This window comes from Centroberyx affinis, unplaced genomic scaffold (genome assembly GCF_046629955.1).
Source record: "Centroberyx affinis isolate AG114_WGS23_722 - 3 ecotype Tasmania unplaced genomic scaffold, CSIRO-AGI_Caff_v1 ptg002858l_1, whole genome shotgun sequence".
NCBI lineage: Eukaryota > Metazoa > Chordata > Actinopteri > Beryciformes > Berycidae > Centroberyx > Centroberyx affinis.
This window is the reverse complement of record NW_027280993.1, coordinates 174,531-195,740: the sequence shown is the minus strand read 5'-3', so window position 1 is coordinate 195,740 and position 21,210 is coordinate 174,531. Positions and strand designations below refer to the sequence as shown.

General features: G+C 43.6%; 1 protein-coding gene across 1 annotated transcript in view; it reads right to left on the bottom strand.

Moving 5' to 3' along the window:
* Positions 1–1,767: 1,767 nt before the first annotated feature.
* LOC139658253 (teneurin-1-like) overlaps positions 1,768–21,210 on the bottom strand; it is a gene marked incomplete at its 3' end in the record, with an annotated part of 74,034 nt that continues 54,591 nt past the window's right edge. Inside the window, exons 6-16 of the mRNA XM_071536338.1 lie at positions 18,608–18,810; positions 17,518–17,725; positions 12,854–12,955; positions 11,485–11,679; positions 10,197–10,397; positions 8,023–8,208; positions 7,752–7,781; positions 7,422–7,568; positions 4,111–4,345; positions 2,595–2,714; positions 1,768–2,029 (exon numbers count right to left, since the gene is read on the bottom strand). Of these exons, the coding sequence (XP_071392439.1) occupies positions 1,768–2,029; positions 2,595–2,714; positions 4,111–4,345; positions 7,422–7,568; positions 7,752–7,781; positions 8,023–8,208; positions 10,197–10,397; positions 11,485–11,679; positions 12,854–12,955; positions 17,518–17,725; positions 18,608–18,810 (1,889 nt within the window). The remainder of the gene's footprint in view (positions 2,030–2,594; positions 2,715–4,110; positions 4,346–7,421; positions 7,569–7,751; positions 7,782–8,022; positions 8,209–10,196; positions 10,398–11,484; positions 11,680–12,853; positions 12,956–17,517; positions 17,726–18,607; positions 18,811–21,210) is intronic.

Below are 21,210 nucleotides of genomic sequence, written 5' to 3'. Positions count from 1 at the left end.
GTTACCTTGCTGAGTAATGAGATAACAAGCTAACATACTGAGTGCTATTGGCAGGTACAACAAGAAAGAGCTCACACAACAAGGTGTAGTAAATACATTGATTGTGAACATCAGCGTTATACGTGTCAGAAAGTTAATGATGAGAATGAAGAGAATGTGTCTTTTTTTATTAAATTAATGATGACTTTGATGAGTAGAAATTCTGTGTCATGATGATATCAGAAACAATTTCATTTCACTCTGTTTTTGATAATCATTATTATCATCCCTGGAAAAGCTGTTCTGTTATTATTGTGTTAGAAGTCAATTTAGAATGAATAAAGTTTATATATCCAATATATTGCCGACTAGCAAATGAAAATGAGCAGAGAGCTTGTTTGTCCACCATGACAACGTTCCCAAAGATAGCTGTGATGTGAATGTAGATATGAAGATAAATTGTGAAATATCTAAATGTTGCAAATGAAATCTACTCTAATTACACTGCACTAATTCCTAACTTCAGTCAGTGAGTAATTGACTAAATTAAATCAAGATGCTGTGATTATCTTTAAAAGACATTTTCATCAAACATCTAAGACCGTGATTAAATTTAAAAGGGATGTGAAAATTAACACAGGTGAACACAGTCGGAGTTAAATACATGAAATTTTGCTTCCTATTTCTTTTGCTTGTAGCAGGTCCGTCGTGAGATAATTGTGAGGACACAATGTTTCTTGATTTCGATGTGATGCGGTACTTCAGCAGTTTCTTCAACACATTGGCATAAAATTTCATGAAATAAGCTTGAACTAAACACAGGATAAGTGTTGTGGACACAAATAATGTGCCGATTACGTTCCTCCGCCACGACATGATTATGTCACAATAGCACAAATTGGACATGCCATTTTAAGGTTAAGTTGGTTAAGTTTCCGCAAGCAAAAAAACTTCAATTAAGGATAGGGTTAGGTTTACGCAACTAAAATTTTGGTTAAGGTTAGGCAACTAAAATAAGGTTAGGATAAGGTTTTGGTCATGGTTAAATACTAAAATGAAAATGAAAACTTCACTCACAGTAGAAACTCATCGAGTGTGAATTGAACCCATCATCATCAGAGTCGAAGGCAAATGTATCCACTACCCTTCCCTCCACACCTTAGTTTCATTCACATTATTTCAGTGTCAAACTACAGCCATTTCTAGCTGAGTCTCCTTCATTGAGTCCTTTTGTGGTGGGGAAATGTGGAAAATGAGGAAAAACTGTTCGAGCACGGAGCACATATTCACGTTTTAAACATCATGCTCATTTCACAACATTTTTTGGAGACCAGGCTGGTTTGTTGCTGAGCTGTTAGCAATTGCATCTACGCTTCATTTTCTTATTGACTGCCGTCTGCACAGCCTGTATACTGTTGCATTTTATACAGACTATTTAACTCAGCAGTTCTCAAACTGTGGGTGAGATAATTTTGGGTGGTTGTGAGATGATTTATGGGATAGGAGAAAAACATACTGTATTTAAACTGTACAAATTTCAAGGGAGTTTTTCTCATTTTTCTCTATTTTTTGCTTTTTTCTTGTGAAATACTAAATAGTTTTCCGCCTCTAGGCCTCGTTTGATAATCAAATGAAACAAACTGAAAAGGGAAAATCATTTTTTGGTTGAACTGATCAACACTGCATCTGTCTGCCTGTGACGGGGGGTCGTGAGAAGGCATAGCTTTGTTTTAAGGGCCAAAAAGTTTGAGAACCAGTGCTCTCACTGTGTGGTTAAGTGGTTTGTACCTGTAGCTCAGGTATAGCTGGCCCCCGTTCTGCACATGCTCCAGTGTATCTGGGAAGGGGGGAGGGCAGGACCAGCGGGTAGGGACTCAGAACACTCCTGACGTCACACTTAGGAGGCGGCACCTCCTCCCGGGACATGGTCACCTGATCCAGAACCAGGAAGTTGTTGTTGGGTGTCCAGATGGGACGCGTCTGCGGCAGGAAGGGTGGGCGCTGGAACATCAGCGTCATCGATACCGCTCCCGAGGTCACCAGGTCAAAACTAGAGCAAAATGAGAGAATGGAGGTGAAGTGTTGAAGAATTTAGTATAAACTGATAAATAAAACAAGTAATCAATAATTCAAGGAGAGGTCTGTGTCTTCTTTCCAAAAGGTTTATTGAACGTGCACGGAGAGAAGAAAGATACAAGCCAGTGAAGCAAAAAAAAAAAGGGATATTATTACGATTTTCAGTACAAAGACAAGGAGTGGGTAGAGGAGGGTTGAAACTGTAACAATTACTTCACTTTGTGTGAGTTTCACATGTCCTTGACTGTCTGGAAAATATTTCATTAAATCATTTAGAAAAAGACAGGAGCCGAACAGAAAGATCTGGTTCACAAATTGCACAAAGGATTCAGTACTTTTCCACTCTGCAGAGACAGATACACACTGAAGAAAGAATGATATACTTGTATGTATATGTATATAAATGATTACAGCTTAATTTCTTCCACAGTAAGAGAAGACGAGATTGTAGAAGAGGGGAAAAGTGTGTGTGTGTGTGTATGTGTGTGTGTCTGTATGTGTATGTGTCTGTGTGTGTGTGTGTCTGTGTGCACCTGTACCTGCCATCCTGCCTACTGATGGTGAAACCATACTCAGGATGCTGTAGGAAGGTGATGTTGACGCCAACCAGAGGGGAGCCATCCTGCAGCACCACACTACCTCTGATCACCGCCACCCGACTGAGAGAGTGTGAGAGAGAGAGAGAGAGAGAGAGAGAGAGAGAGAGAGAGAGAGAGAGAGAGAGAGAGAGAGAGAGAGAGAGAGAGAGAGAGAGGTGACAGGTTTACAATGATGAAGAAAGCAGTAATTGTTTGAGGAGAGAGTTATATTGTGACGCACTATGGCCGAACAGCCTTGTATCTGAGGAAAAAAAGCAACTGCATTTACTCTCCGTGGCACAATTCCCTCTAGCGCAGAGAAATCTGCCACAGATTGCCAGGATACAAGGACCATAAATATAAATTCACCCACAATAAAACCTTTCAACACCTTGTCATATAAAAAATTAAACTTCTTCATCATGTTTATATTGCAATGACAGTGGTATCTGCAGCAAAAAAAAAGGCTCTGTTGTTCTTTAAATAGCCCTTGAACTATCAGGCACATCTTAACTATTATTTTGAAATATTCCTCTTGATATTTCAGGTAAAGTGTGAAAAGCTGCTTCAGTGTGGAATAACCGCTGAACAGGTGAAATGGAGACAGAACGACACACACACACAGCATGTATCTACGCACGCACACACACACGCACACACACACACACACACACACACACACACACAGAATCATTGGAAAAAAATGCACTTGGTCACGCATGCACCCCCACACACACACACACACTTATGAATACACACACACATGCACACAATCATTGATGGATCCTATCTGTTACGGCAGAAGAGGGATAAATGAGGGATGGCGAGGCTTCTGCGGGTGGCTGCGTCGCCCCGTTTGTTACTCCTGTCCTGAAAGCTGCCATCGATTTCCCCTCCGAAACAACGGCCACATAATTAATTTATTTGTTTATTCTAGAAGTGAACGAATGAAAAAAAATGCACTTGGCCATTTTTCAGAGGGGCATCACTTCTTGTTTTCCACTCCAAACTTTCTAGGTCATAATGCCGACGAGATATATTTCCCTCTTAGATGGTGGTGAGAGGCCGCTGAAATATTTATGGTGACACCTTTACGGCCGATGTAACCAGATGACACATTAAGCATAAATATGTAACAAACAAACGCTCTGCAGTTGTAGGCTGACACTGAGACAGGAGGAGGACAATGTGCTGGAGGCTGGAGTTTGAGTGCTAATCTCCAGAGTAACACAGATTACTAAAATGTGCACACACAAGAAAAATCACGTTCACATGCACACACACAGACGCTCTTACTAAACAAATTAGTGTTAGGCCGATTTTAAATGGGGTTAATGCAGATGTATGAACTTCTAGTCTCCTAATCACATCGTTCTATACAGGACAACCCAAGGACACAGACACAAAAACAATTACATAAAGGTCTCCCATCCTCACGCAGACACAAACACACAAAAAGCAAAACAAGCACACACACCTGGTATCAAAGGGCACTTCTCCGGGGAGCGTGTGTGTGGCTGTCTTGCCCAGGAGGAAGCGTATGCGCTGGTAGAAGCTGTGGGTGTGTGAGTTGGAGGGCGAGGGGGGCGCGGTGGGGGGCGGGGGGTTCTCCTGCAGCAGGGCCAGGGGGTCGGCCGAACCTTGACACAGCGGGTCAGATCCACAGCTCAGCTGCTCACAACAGTCTGGGTCCACACAGTCCACCAGCCCGTCTGAAATGCACACACACACACGGAAAATTAAATAAAACACACACCCACATGCACGCGCACAAGCCTTCACACAATAGGAAGAAATGGGCTGTACTGAGTGAGGAGTTGGGTTGTTAGAGGGTAACGCTCCTTGCCTAGCACTTTCACTTACACTGTTAATTTAAGCAAGACATTAAACACAGTTATTAAGCACAGTTAATAAGGGCTTTAATAGATTTAAGCAACTAAGTTTACTGAGAATGCATTTATACTTTCAAAGGCCGCAGGGAATAGCTGCAGTGGAGAGACAGGAGTACACATACACAGACACAGTAACACATGGGGGAACTGCCAAAAAATAGCAATACAGTGATAAACTAGACATGTATCATCACTATCACAAGTATCAATCAAATGGGATTCATAATGATCCATCAACATACAATAGCATCTACAGCTATAAATCAGATATGTATCACCAGCATTATTTGAACGCGATTCATAAATGTCCACTGTAAACAATGAGTTGCAGATATAAACCAAGGCAGCAGGTAATAGGAGCCGGGCTGGCATTTGTGCTTCCTATTTCAAGCCGGTTTCTGAAAAGCCAGGAAACAGTGCTGACATTTAAATGCATCTGACCACAGAGCAGAGAGCTAAAGGCCAACAATATTCTATTATAACCTCCTTCTAAAAAGGTAGCATAGTGCACTGGCTTATTTAAATAAGATCCACTACTTCAGCTTTAAAGCACACTGTTAATTGAATTCATAATATCATTGTGGGGAAATGAATACAGAACACATCTCAATTTCCACAGCATTGTTCTTGACATTAAACATTATTAAGACAAAATTATACAGTCTTTTTATTATTTCTGTATTTGATGTGTTTATTTGCATTAGGATTTGATGGAAAAGTGTGTGTCTAAGAATAAAGGTACGTATGATGATCTGCCAAAAGCCACTGCAATATTTGCAGAGAAATTAATTAATTTTGTGGAAAAAACAGCAGCTGATATAATAACTTGTATATGAAATGTACATTTTTAACATCTATAACATGTATGATGTGTATGTATGAGTGTGTATGTGTGTTTTGATTTGAGTGCCACATCAGTCAGCCTTCATTAGGGCTGGTTTGCGGAATAAATGTTGTTTTTGATGAAACAGGAATCTATCCTCCTCTCTTATTCAGGAGAGAAATAATTGAAAATCTCTTCAAAGTTCCTCTTTATTCTCTGATTGCATCTGATAGCATCTCTCCATCTCTGTCTAGCTTCACAGTCAGAAACCAAAAGAACACTTTGAGAATGCTATGGGAGCATGCAGTATATCTGCCAATTATGGGAGGGGGCTGGATTGTATGGTAGGAAATTATATGAAAAGCTGTGGAGAGAGGTTGAAGGATAGAAAGATAAAGGATGAGTGAATAGTCTCCATACGGCTTTGTTAGTGAGACTTGCACTAGGAAATCAACTCCAAACTGTCTGAATAATGTTATGATGCCTTTATGTGTGGCAGACACGTTTTCCTTGAGGAAAATCATCCATATTCATATGGCATGCTATTATAAAAACAAAAATAAAATAATTATGGGGCAGGGGGATCCATTTATTTTCTTATCATGTGGAGAGGAATAACAACCTCCCCCACCCTCCACCCACTCACAACTCCAACCTTCACCTTCACCTCCTTAACAAACATACAGAGAAAAGGAGATGGAATCAAATCAACAAAAACCTGACAAAATGAGAAAATGCTTTGGTTTGCACTGGGTGTGGCCCAATTAATGGTTAATATTCCTCAAACACAATGATAATATGTAGAAGTAGTGGTGGTGTTAATTTATTGATTGCACAGTGATAAAGTCCTTTATTTCTGCCACACCACAAGTGAAACACACATACAGAACATAAGGCATAATCAGAGCACGGTCCGCAGAGACAGAGCAGAATCCATCAGTACAACAACATAACCATCAGTGCCTACGCTACTGGGAGGCCACACTGATGGTGCGATTGTGAAAGGAAACTTTTTGGCTCATTTCCTTCATTGTGCCTCTATTTTATATTATCCACAAGACACTTACAATTGCATGGTGCTGGTGTTATAATTCGGAAAAATGACCTTTAATTCACATACTTTAAATGGTCGTCTCCTGCTGACATCTCACGTCATGAATTGTTGACCCAGTCAGCCATGTTGCTTTAGTAAATTAAATAAAGTTTATAGCTATCGGTTTGTGAAAAAGACTAGCAGGTTCCCACTGTGCAAATTGATTCCAATGCTTCTCATCACGAAACTTGCTGCTATTTACGGCCTGTTGTGCTGAAGTTATTGCTTGAAAACAACAAGGAAGCCATTTCTCCAAACAAAAGTGACACCGCCTTATTTGCAATGATGGATTACGGCATTGGCTTGACAGGCATGTCCATAATGGATATTTGATAGAGTTTCAAAGCGAATGTGATCCTGTGAGCAGAGGAAGGCAATGCAACGAGCAACGTTGAACTATATATCTGAAAATACGGTGTATGTATTGGACCGCAGTCTAGATGGGTCTGAAATAAAAGGGAAATGATTGTGATGAGCATTTTCCTTTATGTGTTTTCACCTGATGATACAGAATTCAAAATACGGCTACAAGGCCGAGCAACAAACACCTCTCATTACTTAAGAAGCAGAAAACTAGTCTGCTTTGCTGTGTTTAGATTTGTGAAAATTCCTTTGGGTGGCTTTCATCCTAGCAGGGAGTATACATATCAAAGACATTTAGCTGTGATAAGGGAAGAAAAACAGACATAGGCGCACCCACACACACACACACACGCACACACACAAACAAACTCATATTCAATATAATAGTGACCAGCAGGACTCTACGGGACTCTCAGCAGGACTGGAGTGATAGCACAGAGGGATGAAAGAAAGGAGGAATGAGGTGGATTTTTTTTTTTTTCATGTTCCCCTGTTTCCAGGCAGCAGAAATGGGAGGAAAAGTAATGGAATGGAATGGACAGTCTGGTGGAGGGACAGAAATGAAAGAGGCGAGGGACAGAAAGAGAGATAGAGAATGATAGCCGTTAGATTGTCACCTCCGTCGTTGTCTGTTCCATCGCTGCAGTCGGTTTCCATGACAACGCTGCATCCAGGCCCGCTCCATCCAGCCTGGCAGACACAGCGCCAGCCGCTCTGCTCCAGGGTGCAGCGCCCATGCCCACTGCACAACCCCGGGCAGCCATCTAAAAGGTGTGGCCCAGATACACGTGCACACACACACAGTCACACACACACACATACACACACACACACACACACACACACACACACACACACGTACATTTTGGCAATAGTGAGCATGTTGGACGGGCACAATACAAAATGCAAACACTACCAAATTGAAATCCTAAATAAGGATAGATTACCTTTCACAACTACGTCCAAATCGTGAGTGACTGTGGGGAAAAGAGAGGGAGCTGGGTAAGAGAGAGAGGATTTGTGAATAACAATTATAACAAAAAACAGCAACACCTTTTAAAATATTCAAATGTGGACTCAACACATACCTTGAGATCATACCAATCAAAATATCACAGGGAATAATTAAACACATACACACTCAATGCTCACACACACACATACACACACACACACACACACACACACACACACACTCGCGCTCACACACACACTCACCGATGTTGCAGTGCTCCCCCTCCCAGCCGGGCTGGCAGATGCAGGTCCCGTCGTGGCACTGCCCATGTTCTTCACAGCGAGGATGACAAGCCCTCTGGTCACATGCAGCGCCGATCCAGCCCTCCTCACACTGGCACTGGCCCTCTGAGCAAACACCATGGCTGCCACATGGCACTGGGCACAGCTCTGCAGAACAGGTGGGTGGGGATATGAGTGAGAGAAAGCGTGTGTGTATGTGTGAGAGAGAGAGAGAGAAGGTGAGAGATGGAGATAGAATAGAGTATTGGAAGAAAGGAAAGGAAAAAAGGGATTGGGATAGGGAAAAAAAAAAAAAGATAGTTGAGAATGGAGGTGAGCCATCCGATAGGTGAGAGAAAAACCAAGCGATAGAAGTGGATAACCTCCGAGACTAAAAAGTCTACTTTCTCACAATACACAATCTTCCCACCTCTAATAGCTGAGCTCCCTGAAGGAGAAGAGTGAATAGACTCATAATAACAGCCAAATGATTCGTATTTGCACCGCATATTTAAACTACAGGGACTCCAATTCAGCTCTATTATTCTTTTCTGACATTTTGATCAGATTTGGTGGGTATGTTAATACTCTTTCTCTCTCTCTATCTACCTCTCTCTCTCTCCCTCTCTCTCTTTCTCCCTCTCTCTCTGTCTCTCTCTTTCTTTTCCCCATCTCTCCATCTTTGTCTCTTTCAGCTCTCTTTTCTGTCTTGCAACATCCCTTTTAAATTCTCTCTCTCTCTCTCTCTCTCTCTCTCACTCTCTCTCTCCCTCTCTCTCTCTCTCTGCCCCCCTCTCTCTCTGCAGAAGCAAAGCCTCATCCATCAGTAAAGAGAGCAAAGTGCTGGAGGCACACAAAGACTACTTATCCAGCTGCAGTAAAAAGTTATTTCAATTTAAATATACATAGCATGGAGAGGGAGGAAAAAGTGGATTAAAGTTGGAGAGTTTTTCAGCTCTCTATTAGAATTACATTAGCTTAGCTATGCTTCAACAAGACCAGGACGTAGAATTGCCGGGTCCTTTTGATTAAAAGCCCAGCAGGTAGAGAGAGGCTGCTCATATCTCAGATATTCAGCCACATTCTATCATTATCATGGGCTATATCATTCTAATAAGGCATGCATACACCTGAGAGCAGGAACTAATGCCAAGTGCCTGCAAATCACTGGTATGCATGGTAGCGCGGAACCTTTCCAACATCAGTGTTAAGTTAGTGTAGGGGAAACAGAGGAAAGGCAGTCTTACAATGGCCATTTTCCACTCTGTCAGCATCCACTGGGTACCCAAGGACAAGGACACTTTTCTCGCTGTATACCGCAAAGTACTGCATTCTATATTTTATTCACTAAAGCTACGCATTCTTTATGTCTCTCAACAATGGCTAAATCACTGCCTTGACTTCTATAATAACAAATTGCAATCAGTGCAAAAGCATTCTGCATTTAAGGATGCCGCAGGATTGTGGTGCTAGAAGAAAAGAGAAAGTATTCTAGCCTACTTTAAAAAAACAAGCCTCTTACAGTTACATGTCACAACCACATACTAACAATATGTTGGCCACAGGTAAATGGTTATGCAATAAACATCACCAAGCTTTTAAATGCCATGTTGAATATTTCTCCCACTGTCGCAGTCTCTGAAAGGCCTTTCAGCTTAGTGAGAATGGAGGCTTCTTTTCTCTCCTGCCCTTTTTTTTCTCATTTAGCTGAAGGGAATATGCGTGTGTCCATGTGCGCATGTGTGTGTGTGTGTGGGTGTGTGTGTATGTATGTGTGTGCATGAGTATGTGTGTGTTACAGTATAAATGCATAGTAAAGTGAGTGCTGGAGCGAGGGAGGCTCTAGAGTGCTGCCGTCAGAGTCATGAGGGGAAATCTCATTTACGACCAGCATGAAGGGAACACACACACACACACACACACACACACACAGACACACACACACACACACACACATACACACACACACCCACACACACACAGACCCATTTCACAGAGTGGCTCCAATCCACATCGCTCTCTCATGTCTATCAAATCCCTAGAAAATAGTATCTGGCAAGACCATGCATGCATACAAAAACACTGGCAAACTAGTGATGTGCAATTGCAATTTTCTGTGTTTTTTCCGTGTGTGAACATATATCCTCAGGTCTTACCAGTATAGCAGTCTGGCCCGGTCCAGTTGGGCTGGCAGGCACAGGTGTCTGAGTCAGGGAGATAGGTGCCATGTCCTGAACACTGTTCCTGACAGGCTGGCAGCGGGTCATCACAGCTCACTCCTGCCCAGCCCGCAGAGCACACACACTCCCCGCGCACACACACACCGTGGCCGCCACACTGAGGGTCTACGCAGTCCACTGCAGTGAGAGAGGGAGAGAGAGAGAGAGAGAGAGAGAGAGAGAGAGAAGGAGACAGAGGTGAAGGGAGGAGGTGGCAGGGTGGGGGATCGAGGTTGAGGGTGCCTGTCTCATTATAATCATCAGTTCAGCGAGTATGAAAGCAGTGTTCTTTGCATCCCATCCAGGAGTTAACCATCCCAGCTAGAATCCCTGTATCTGTTCCACAACATTACACTTCATAGGACACTTAGAACTGGGGCTTTGATAAGGGGTGGAATGGGCTGGTTTGTGTGCGTGCGTGTGTGTGTGTGTGTGTGTATGCGCTCCAGGAGTCACGGTGGTCTGCACTACGCTGTGTTAGTGTGTGTAATTACAGCTCTGTGCTCTGAGCCAGAGCTCAGCACAGTTCGGCTCAGCTCAGCTCAGCTCAGCCCTGCCGCTCAAGGTCAAACACCCGATTCTGTCTCCACAGGCCAGGATACTGTAGGTAACAGTAGGGGAGTCTTTAGGAAAGCTGTGCCATCATCAAAAGTCTATGATAAAGTGTGCCATCATCATTTTAAATATCATGGTTTTGTTGATTTTTACTGCTTTACTGGGCTTTCACAGTGGAGGGAGGCAAGTGGATGACATGTAACAAAGGTCCAAGACAGGATATATACAGTTTTTTTGTCATTGTTTTAGAAGACCCCATGAAATGGCATCTTTACTTCCTTGATTTGATGCATTTCTGGTTAAAACAGGATGTTGGGGCGGGACATAAGGCAATGAAGGATCATTCAAAAGTCTAAACCGATGGAATATGAGTCAGGGAGAGAAAGGCAGTTCTGGAGGGGCAGGTTGTTAATAAATCTGATGGTTTTATATTTACGCCTACTAGTGCAGCATGAGGTCACCATGAATGATACTCTGTTTTCCAGAAAGTAAAAGTAATGGGAGTTTATTTCATGGGCACTTTAAACTTCAGCATTACTGTTGCTGTCATTATCATCACTGTAGTAATTTTTATTCCTCTTTATCATCATTATCGTCGTCATCTTCATCATCAATAGCACAATATAAATATTGGTTATTGCTGTAGCTGTGGTGGTGTGCAGCTCTTTACCTTGTTCGCAGTTGATCCCCTTGTAGGCCGGACTGCAAATGCAGATTCCCTGGATGCAGGAGCCGTGGTTGGAGCAGGTGGGGTCGATACACTGACCTTCCTCCACATTGCACTCTGCCCCCTTCCACCCCGACAGGCACACACACCGTCCTTTCTCATACACGCCATTACCGCTGCACAGCACAGGGCATGAATCTGCAACAGGACAAACACAGATTACACCCACATATAGTACACACATACATATATACACACATACACACGCACACACACACACACACACAGTGCTGCAGTATATTAGCTGAGAGACCGCAGTAACCTACCGTGAGTGGGGCTACGCTCTCTTATCTCAGCTAGTGCGCGGATTCAGCAAATCCTCAAGCAGCCTCTGTCTCCCTCAGTCTCTCTCTCTTTCTCTCTCTCTCTCTCTCTCTCACAGACACACGCACATACACACTCACACACACACATACACACACACACACACTCCAGCTTATCCCTCACGCTGTTTCAATTTACTCAAGCACCACCTGAGCCTGGCTACCACGGCAACCCAGGAATTGTAGAAAATCCCCCCAACGTCCCCTCGCTCGCTCTGAACAGGCCGTGAAAACAATCGTGAAAACGGAAGATTAGGAAAGAGAGCGTTAGGGCTTTATAGAATGAGGGTGGAAAGCAGAGCTATCTCCATGCAGAGATGGTGAGCTGTGTGGCTAATGTAATGACAGCCAGGTAGAATAATGTCAGCGAGCGGCTGATGACACACTGACAGATATCCCCCCAATGCAGCTGGAGGAGGTATGGCAGCTTGAGACTTCAAATGGATTAAAAAGACTATTCAAAACCAAAGCCTTTTTTTGCTGGGATAATTTGCAAGGAAGGCCCTGTGTTCGTTCATGTGTGTGCTGGCATGTGCTGTGTGTTTGTTTGATCCTTTGTTAAATCTAACACCCCCGTACCCCACAGTAATACATTCACGCATCACTTTTTACAACTCTTGCCAAAACTTGCTGTCTAACTTTTCAAACTGAGAATATTATAACACGAGCAAATGAGCGAGGATGAGAGGAGCGCATGAATAAATGATGAGCGTAAATAAATCATGGGACGTGATATCGAACCACCTACTTCAATACAACTAGACAGATACAACTACAATAATTTTTACACCGATGGACAGAGGGGGAGAGAGAAAGACACAGCGAGAGAGGCAGAGAGAGAGAGGAAGGAAGTAGGAAAAAAGAGGGAGGGAGAGGAAGAGAGAAAAAAAAAGAGAGGAACAAAGAAAGAGATGGGGAAAGAATAAAAGAGAAAGTCAGAGTTGTAGAGAAGATATGGAAAGGTTGTAGTTAACAGATATATTACTGACCTTTGGCACAATCAGGACCCAAGAATCCAGCGAAGCAGTGGCAGTGTCCAGCCACACACTCTCCATTCCCATTACAGTCTGTGGAGCAACCGTCCATGGAGTCTACACACACACACACACACACACACACACACACACACACACACACACACACACACACACACACACACACACACACACACACACACACAGACACACACAGACACACACCCATAATCCCAGATGCACACAAAAAGACAGAATTTTTGATAAACATTTCCAATGTAACTCCATAAGCTGGCATGGAGCTCAGTTATTGAATGGGAGATCTGATAAGCGATGGATGGCTCCCCAGACACAGGGGCCATATTAGATTAGTCTGATCCAGCTGCTATCGCTCTCTGGGGAATGGCCAAGCACTCACTTACACTCACTAGCACTAAACACATTATACTGCATTACAGGTTGGAAACACGCTGCGCGCAAATTTACAGACATCAAGGCTTAATCAACAAACTGTTTACAAGGGCGCAGTTTGGAATGCGACTGAACAACATAAAATCTGATGGTTGTGAGTGCACAAGTTAGTGGTGAATGGATAGTACTGTGTCGCTACAGTAGCTACAAACTCAGCATGGAGAAGATCAATGCGGTGCTTGTTCGTACTAGTGCTGTGTCTCATCTGGCTACGTGTGTTTCATCATATCCTTCTGTAGGCTATATGCGTTTCATCATATTCTTCTATCGGACTTCAATTAGCTGCCTCCCTTTTACCGTTCTCCTTTTCTCCTATTGATATGTCCATCATGTCAGATCTCATTCTCCGGGTACAGACAGCACAGCATAGATAGATAAAGAGGGAGAGCGCTTTTATACTTTTAGAGCATTATATAAGCCCGCTGAGCTCTGTCAGCTCTGCTCAAGATGGAGGATTCTGGTTTAGAAGTGCCCAGAGGCTGGCAGGGTTTGGGATTTGAACTATTCTGCTGGTTGTCTTGTGCCAGGCAAGCTCAATCTAAGCCAGATAGAGTAATTAAAAAGGGTGTCAGGGATGTCATCCTTTATTTGACCCTATACCGTCCGGCTCAGCTCCTCTGAACAGGGATCGACTCTCGAGTCAAACCATTGCAGTCCCTTGGCTCGCTCTGTTCAGGGAGCATGGATGACAAATCCTTCAATGACATGGCTCACGCACACGCACACACGCACACACGCACACACGCACACACACATACAAACGCATGCACGCAAAGTTATTATGTGACACCCGCGACTGCCTTGAGGCGCGTGTGACACATGCTAATGAGACAGGCCCTGCCAGTAGCCGGCAGCACAGCGTTATCCTCCACAGCAGCGCATCACTACAGAAACCAAAGTCATTTTCACCTCCATCACCTGTCATTGTCACGCTGATGGAGAGGAGGAGTGGCAATCATCTTTCTCCCACACAGTCAGGAGGACTCACAAACCTATCTCCATATGTCTCCCTCTCTCTCTTAAACACACACACACACACACACACACACACACACACACAAACACATTCAAATAGTGTATCTGGCACCTGACACGTACAATGAGCAAAAAACACATATACAAGGACACTGTGTTCCTTTTAATCCGGAAGAGACAAGTGCTTCGTCAGGAGGCTTAAGCACTGCAGGGACAGGGTTATAACAGTGATGAAATCTAAGTATTATCAGGTCAATGAACTATAAATATGTGTTGGTAATTATAAGGTGATCCATGTGTTTATTTGTTACAATATACTTTGGATTGAGTATGTGCCTGAATGTGTATAGGTCTTTATTTGTGTGTGTGTGTGTGTGTGTGTGTGTGTGTGTGTGTGTGTGTGTGTGTGTGTGTGTGTGTGTGTGTGTGTGTGTGTGCATGTGTGTGTGTGTGTAGGCATCCATGAGACATCCACTTGGTTTCCACTGACTAAACCCTTTCCAGTTGGAAATCACTCATGCCATAAGTTATTGCAGTTAAATGGTATTATAAAATGGGTGCTTCCAGCCAAGTGATCTGATTGGTCAAATACGCATTCCGATTGTGCTTTATGGGCCCGTAAAGTTTCAGCCGTGCTTTATGACCCCTGGGCTTTATGAATTTATGAAAAATGAAATGGTCACTCAGTCATGTAGAAATAACCAGGAGCTAGTTAACCATTTTTTTGTTTTTTTGTTTTTTTCTCCTGTTTCTATTTCAAATAAAACAACTATGAAGAAAAAGTAAGAGAGCACCCCTACTTTGTTGCCCATTGTGTTAAATATATAATATCTGAAAGGACATGCAATGACAGGTGAAGTACAGCAATTATGCATAATAAATAGCCCTGCAGGAAACACTACTAAACCCTGCCTGGGTACATGCTGAGTAGAATTAAAGTAGATGGAGGCTGGGGAGGCGGCAATGCAGTGGGAATCATTATTAAGCCAGAGCTTTTTGGCGTAACAAATGTCGATAACAGGAGGAAAACAAAAATAAAAGATATTCACTGCATCTGCTGATAAAGATGATGATTTTTTTTCCTGGACAAAATGAATGTCTTATTGCCGTGTGCGTTCTCGGTACAAATCATTATCCTTCTGTAGACTCAAATGAAATTCTCAAGCTCACACTTTTCAGCATTCATGCGGTTCTGAAAATGGACCTCAAGATGAGATAATGGCTTCTTATTGATACAGGTCAGTTATGAGCTGATCAAGTGCATATGGCTCTGAATGTTCTGCCTTTCCTCTCTTTACCATCTTTCACAATATTTAAAGCAGTATCAAGGTGAAGATGATTATTATGATTAAGTACTGTATGCATGACAGGCCTTTCTTTCTCATGTAATCCCAGGACTCATTACTCTTACATGCAGGTCTAAACACCTAGACAGACACTTTCTGTAACTACATATGGTCCTCTGTAGACCCTCTGTTTTTGCACACCATACTGCACTTTGTTTTTTCTTTTCATTTGCATATAATACATAGTTTTCATTCATGTTTTTCTTTGTCTCAATAACTTCTACTACTTCTACTGTTGCTATCTTGCACACCCTCCTAATGCTGTAATCCATACCTTTTCATACCTTCATATATTTCTACTTAACATTTGCTAGTTTTAAGATTTTCAATTGAATATATTTATATGACCCTCTTTAAATATTATATATTTATTTATATTTCATTTTTCTTTGCTGTATCCTGTTTTTTGCTGCTGACACAGTCCAATTTCCCAACAGGGATCATTAAATTTCATCTCATCTCTCTCATCTCTCTATAAAGCTCTACTCAATATTATGTACTGTGGTATAGTTCAGTTTATTGTTTTATTGCCTGCCACTGACAAAACAAGGTGATGCCTACTTGTGACCTCCTGCTGGAAGTGTAAATGGGCAGCAAGGTGAACTTTGACACCAAATGATGATCATTATTTTCTCCTTACAAGCCATATCACTAAATTAATTATTTGAAGAAGCCTATCTTTTGTGTCTACATTGCTAAAAATTGCTTTAATTTTTGAAGAGTAGGAATTCGAAAAGGAAAAACTTTTTGCAAACATTCCTGATTCTGGTTTCGCTCAAAATACATGGCTCAAAATAGGTCTGGTATATTCCAGTCTTTACAAAAAACACAACTGTCAACAAATGTTTGACAGCTCCAAAACAAAATCTGTGCTAAGCTGTCACATGCTGTCAGTCATTATATAAAGAACTCTGTCAATATGAAAATGAAAGATGTCTTCAATACAATGTTTTGAATTTCTGGGTCTCAGCCAGCCCCTTTGTTTACTGATTGGATTACAACTTGGGCTTTAAAGAGGTTGGAGGACTACTGATGTTTTGGCTATAAGCCATTGAGAAGGCTGAGTGCAGTACTCCTGGTCATGCCAAGTACTGGGGGTAAAAATTACATAATAAGTGTATATTTAAAGAACAGAGTGGGGAAATGCCAAATTAGAGTCTTTTACATATAGTAATTTGCGCATTTTCTGTTTATTGTATACTGTGCGCTTGGTAATTGACTTAATACCTGTTTGTTACACATAAATGACCAAGTACTACCATGATGCTACTATGGAACTATGTTTCCCAACACTTTTTTGTTATTTCAACACTGTATTCTCTTAAGCACTACTGGACAAAGTGGGAGTGAGGAAACTGCCCTGGTAATTATCCACCTGTCTATATTCAGCCACTTACTCTTGCATTATTCACATCCTTCAATTTACACTGCCATCCGTGTGTGTCATAGCAATGAGCTGCAGTTAGCAAGCCCTGTCATTACTACAGGAACTGTCCTCCCCTTTCTAACGGCTGTCTTCTGCTATGCCAAGCTCATTCTTATAATAGGAAAAGTTCCCTTCAAATGTCAATGAGTTTTAAACCACTCTTGCCCAGGTCCTTGTGTCCTTTCACATCACCTCTCTCCTGCAACATATGAGAGAGGAGGAAAGACAAGGAAATACAGAAACCCTGAGACACAATACATTTTAGATGCAGGGCAATTACTAAACAAAAGAAAACAAAATACTCACACTTAAACTTCATGTGAAGTGTTTCATCTGAGGGTATTATCTTTCCTTTGTGCAGATATAGCAAATATTCCCAATGCCCTTTTGAAATGGCATGGAAAATTGAGAATTGCTACCATTTTTGGTCATTTCAGAAAAGCTGTAATTCCCCTCCTCACCTATAGGAGTGCTGTGGAGCAGCACTTGCTCCAGGTTGCGTCCATCGTTGTACAGAGCGAGGTGCCAGGTGCCGGGGTCCATGTACTCAATGAAGCCGGTCTCCTGGAGGACGCTCAGCAGCAGACCTTTGGGAGCTTTGGCAGGCAAGACAGGATCGGCCAAGGACCTGGGCAGCGCCTTCCCATCCAGCAGCTTCACAAAGTCGAACTGAACACAGAGCGGTGGACGGTAACACAATCAGGCAACAGCAATGTCATCCAGTTGGAATGAACATGACAGGAATTCACAAAACCTGCATTAATGCGATGGAAATTTGCAGGCAAAGCCTTGTTCAGTGGTGTGTGGCTGTTGTTGGGTGAGCTTTGTAAAACTGCCAATTGAATGTTATTGGAAAACTGCCTGCATACGAGAAGTTGGTGGATAGCATTAGAAGTGGATATCAAATGCGGATAGCAAAATTGGCTGGTCTAGGAAAATCAGAAACCAAAGAAAAGCAGAAAGCAAGGAAAAACATCATCCATGGCAGCTCAGTCCTCTACCAGACATGTTCCACGGTGGTTGGTTCAACAACTTGACGTGCTGCTAATAGCATGGGCAGATTTTACCACCCAGGTTTTCAAATGGAACAGACTGTTATTTCATCTGTCTAAACCTTTCTGTGCTTCTTTCTCACCCTCTTTAACTTTCCCCACCACCCTCCTCGCTCCCTCCCTCTCCATCTTCAAACCTCCTTGAACTAGCAGCACTCGCTGAGTCTTATTCCCCCTGAGGGCTGTGTGTCACACTAGTGTCAAAAACAGCTAATTAGACCTCTTCATGCAGGCGAGAGCAGGGGCGCACTGATGTTAAAAAGCAGATGACTCAGTGTGTGTTGTATTTTCGTCCGTGTGTGTGCTTCTTGTACGGCACAATGGTGTTCTACATTGTGTACCGTGCGCGTGCGCGCGTGTGTGTGTGTGTGAGTGCAGGCGTGTGTCTGTGTGTGTCTTTGCGTGCTGTTTCTGCATCTGTGCCTTTGTGTCTGGGATGGATCAGCAGGAATTAGCCTACCTGGGTGTGTGTGGGCAGAGCGCTGCGACTGGAACATACCTGAGTGTGTGTGGGCGGTATGTTCCGGCGTCCGTAGACCCCCAGCAGCGCGTTGTGCGAGAGAGACAGGTTGAACTTGATGTAGGTAGGGTGGTGCACGGTCATGTGAAACCTCCAGAACAGTCCCGGTGGAATGGCCTGGCTCTGCTGGGTTCCGATGTCCACCTCCCCCCGGTCTATGGCCCGGCCACGCACCCACTTCTCTGCAGGTACAAACCACAGGTAGGAGGCATCGTTCAATCGCACATGATAGATTTATCAAAGTGGACAGGGAGTTCTATTCACTATAAGCGGGGGCAATTGATAGCCAACCTGATGTCCTCAAACATCAGCTTGATCAGCGGACTTGCTAATGAAGCGAGACTGAATAGGCGTCAGGAATGACTGAGTGCTGGTGAAAATCTCGCTTTTCAAGAGTCCCTGCTTTGGCGATTCTTTGGATAGGCTCTGCATAAAGATGAACTGCTTTAGAGAGGAAGTGTTTTGTCTGAGAGCTGTCTACTGGGGCTTTGTCATGTGCTATATTAGCATCTTCTAACAAGAAAGAAAGAGTGTGTTTGGGAGTGTGTGTGTATGAAAAGAGCGCGAGAGAGAGAGAGAGAGAGAGGGAGAGGGAGAGGGAGATGAGAGGAAGCGAGGGAGCTAGCGGAGGGGCACGCACTCAGACACACACACACACACACACACACACACATTCACAAACATCGTTTCAGCACATAGATAGTGTCTGAGTGAGAGCGTGTCTTTGTGTGTGAAGAGAATAGGTCTTTCCAACAGTCCCCCTGGCCATCAGCTCTTCTCCTCTCCATAGCCTTTATCACCCTCCAGGCCTGGCTCTTTTGTGTAGGGGAGCAGGCGAGGCTCTCCAGCCCTCTTTGTGTCGGCCTTTATGGAGAGATATATCTCTGCTTCTAAACTAAGATGGAGGAAATACGGTGACAGAGGGGAGCGAGCCGATCGTTACGGCCACAAAGGCAGAGGAACAGTTAGGAGCAGATTCATGGACGAGACCGCTCGCGCTCGATCTATAATGCCTGCAGCTTTACCACTCCATTACGGAGACACCACGCACACCCACAGGCGAGCCCGCATATATCACATGATCTGTCACACAGGTAGAGAGGGACAGAGCGTGAGAGAGATAGCATGCTTATAGGTAACTCAATGCATGTCAAATCCCCTGCTGTCATTCTCAGCATTTTCTTGATATATCTTCTTGTTATTTTTAAAAGTTGCTTTTGCAACATGTCAGATATCATGCCAATAAATCCCGGTGATTAGGGCTGAATTGGATTGAACAGGGAGAGAGAGAAAGACAAAGAGAGAGAAAAGGGAGAGAAGGATGAGGATAAAAAGACAGTTCTAATAGGCCCATAATGAAAGAGAAAAAAAGAGACAGGTGCCCTGCATTGAAGGTAAATGATCCCTCCACCAAAATCTCCACTGAGGGGAACAAAAGCTGCTTGGCAGAACTAAGGTATGCATTCATGCATTCCCGCCGAGTCTGCCTCAGCAGTCTATTCCTTTTAATGCTAATCCTCAGCCCTGTGCCTCACCACAGAAAAATAGAGGCCAGCAGAGGGATGGATGTCCTGAGGAAAGCAGCCCTTTATTCAACACGAGATGAATAGGAGATGAATAGGGCATGGCAGTTGGCAGAACACTGGCAGGCAGACAGGCGAGCAGGCGGGCCGGCGAGCAGGCTGACTGGCAGGCTGGCGGGCAGATGAGCAGGCAGGTCCTTCTGATGCTAATTACTCTGTAGCGCCTCTCTGAGTCTGACGCAACGCGGGGACAGAAAGCAGCGCTCGGGTCAGCCGGAGGACCGGGTGGATGGGGGGGTGGGGGGTCGGAGGGGCGGGGGCTTGGGGGGTTGTGTTGAAGAGAGGAACGGAAAGAGGAGGGGGGGGAAAGAAGTGAGGACCGAGTCCAAAGAGGAGGTGGCGGTGTCGAGTTACGGCTGCTGATGCAACAGAAGAAAAACCCTACCTGCATCTCTCTCTCTCTCTCTCTCTCTCTCTGTCCCTCTCTCTCTCTGTCCCCCTCCCTCGATCTCAGTGGCAGAGCACAAAAATGCGGCTAGAGAGAGGGGAGAATCGAGGCTTTTTGGGAGTCCCGCGGAAACCAGACAGAAAGCACGGTGACTAGGGTTCCTCCAGGCCTCCCCAGCTGCTCAGATTACTGCTGTCAATCAATGAGTTCCAGCAGCACGGCAGCCCTGTGTATCTCAGCATAAACCTGAGACCATTCTTTGAAAATATCTTTCAAAACAGCAAATCTCTGTTTATTCCTATTTGGCAGGCGAGGGGAATACAAGCTTAAACATGCCGATATGTGAACAGAGAGGTAAAATTCCTTTACACCTTGCTATCTGGTGAGTTTAATGCGGGAAAGCAGCTTGAAATTCATATTTGCTATTGGTTACTTAGAATATATAAAAAAAAATACATGGCATCACATAAATCCCCTCTTGTGCTTTTCATCACTGGTTAGCAACGGAAGCCTGTCGGTAAGCAAAAAATGTATTTAGGTTTATTTCAAAATGTTGAGCATGTTTAAAGGGACAATGAAAGTACGCATTGCTTATTCATGTCTGCCATCAA